Source organism: Colletotrichum abscissum (assembly GCF_030869225.1).
Source record: "Colletotrichum abscissum strain IMI 504890 chromosome Unknown Scaffold_396.1, whole genome shotgun sequence".
Lineage (NCBI taxonomy): Eukaryota > Fungi > Ascomycota > Sordariomycetes > Glomerellales > Glomerellaceae > Colletotrichum > Colletotrichum abscissum.
The window spans coordinates 1-1,571 of record NW_026850316.1 but is presented as its reverse complement, the minus strand read 5'-3'; the positions used below and the strand labels follow the sequence as shown (position 1 = coordinate 1,571).

General features: G+C 57.2%; 2 protein-coding genes across 2 annotated transcripts; both read right to left on the bottom strand.

Annotated features, from left to right (window-relative positions):
- On the bottom strand, window positions 1–483 carry CABS01_17159 (zinc knuckle; the record flags this gene model as incomplete). Its single annotated transcript, XM_060550486.1, has 1 exon — window positions 1–483. A coding segment is annotated over one exon (483 nt), but the record flags the coding sequence as incomplete, so codon positions are not given.
- Window positions 484–542: 59 nt separating this feature from the next.
- On the bottom strand, window positions 543–1,475 carry CABS01_17158 (uncharacterized protein; the record flags this gene model as incomplete). Its single annotated transcript, XM_060550485.1, has 1 exon — window positions 543–1,475. The coding sequence occupies one exon, from the start codon at window positions 1,473–1,475 to the stop codon at window positions 543–545; it is 933 nt and encodes a 310-aa protein (XP_060396186.1).
- Window positions 1,476–1,571: the final 96 nt, after the last annotated feature.

Here is a 1,571-nt window from a genome sequence, read left to right as displayed (position 1 = left end):
GAGGTTCATGTCGTCCATTAGATCTAGAAGCTCGGTTGCTTCGCGGTCCGGCGCTCGGATATCGCTGCCTCCCCACAGCTCATGGTGTAGGTTGAAGTCACCGACGACGATTTGCTCGACGTGCTGGCGTGTTTCCAGTGTCGTTCGTAGCTGCTGTAGGACCGGCTGTCGATCTTCCTCCCGCGGTGACGGGTTGTACACATTATGTAGCACCAGGCTTGTTTCGGCAACGTCATCTGTTGCGATAACCAGAGTGCAGAGATCTCTGCTAACCTCCCTAAACTGCCAACGAGAGTGGTCGAGCTTCTTGCTGATGAAGAAGCAGACCCTGGCCGGGCCATTCTCCTCGCTCGAGGGGTAGCACAGGTGGAACCGATCCTTGGCCGGATGGTGCGTCGTTGCGCTGTAGGGGTTCCTCCAGGGTTCCTGAATAGTAATGATGTCGTAATTATCGATGTTCGGGTCACGGAGAAGTGTCGCCATGACGGTGTCCTTTGGTTTTCTTACGTTGCACTGTAGTATTGTGAGTGTATGTTGTGCGTTCATTCGCTATCGTCGACGACGATCTCCATCGCTGTGCTGTTGCTTGTCGTCTGCGTGTCTGTCATCTGCGTGTTGGGGTCGAGCGCCTCGAGCGCTCTTCGCGATCGGATGATTGTGCGTCTCGGACGCGTATTCTCTGCGGCTACGGTGATCATCTCCTCCGATTCCTGGGTTGCTGTCGGGTTAGGTCTCTTCTGGATCTTCTTCGTTGGGGACCGGCTCCGGCTCGGGCGATTCTCCTGGCATTGTCCTGGTTCCAGTGGCGGCCGTGCGATTCTCGGGTCCGGCCTGGTCCGGGTTTCCGATCCTAGGGCCGGCGACGGGGCCGTCTGTTCCGGAAGGTACCTCGACCGTAGGCCGTAGGCGGCCTTGATCTTGGCCTTCTCGCGTATCCTGGTGGGGCATCCGCCGTGCCATGCCTCATGTTCGCCGTGACATGCGGCGCATTTCCTTGGGGTCGTCGTGTCGCTCTTCGAGAGGCAATATCGGGTCGCGTGTTCTTGCGCGCAGTAGCCGCATGTTGTCGTTGCCTTGCATTGGGTTCCTATGTGGCCGTATGCGCAGCACTTGAAACACTGCCTCAGACGGCACTGTCTATCATATCGTTCGCATTGGAGCACCTGGCCTTGCCAGATGAGTCCCTCGTCGATCAGTTTGTTGGCGTCTTCTGCCCTTGAGAGCTCCACGACCACTGATGATGCCGTCTTTTTGCTGGCCGATTGGGTCAGCCAGCCTACGTACTTAATGTCTGCTCTGGGGATGAATGCTTTGTTGTTCTGCAGCAGGTCGTCTCTGACTTCTGTAAAGCGATCCATGTTCATGGAGCTGGTTCTGATGCCGTGCGCCAGCACTCCGTAGGTTGGGATTCTCACGGCGGCTTCGTTGCCGATGTGGTTTTCCCAATCCTCGGCAAACTGCCGGAGGGCCTCCATGTCTTTCGTCGTTGCTGTCTTGACGCTCTCTAGTTCCAGGGGTTATGCATGCTCCCTGCAAGTCCTCCTCGGGCGGCTACGCTGGCATATGACTGC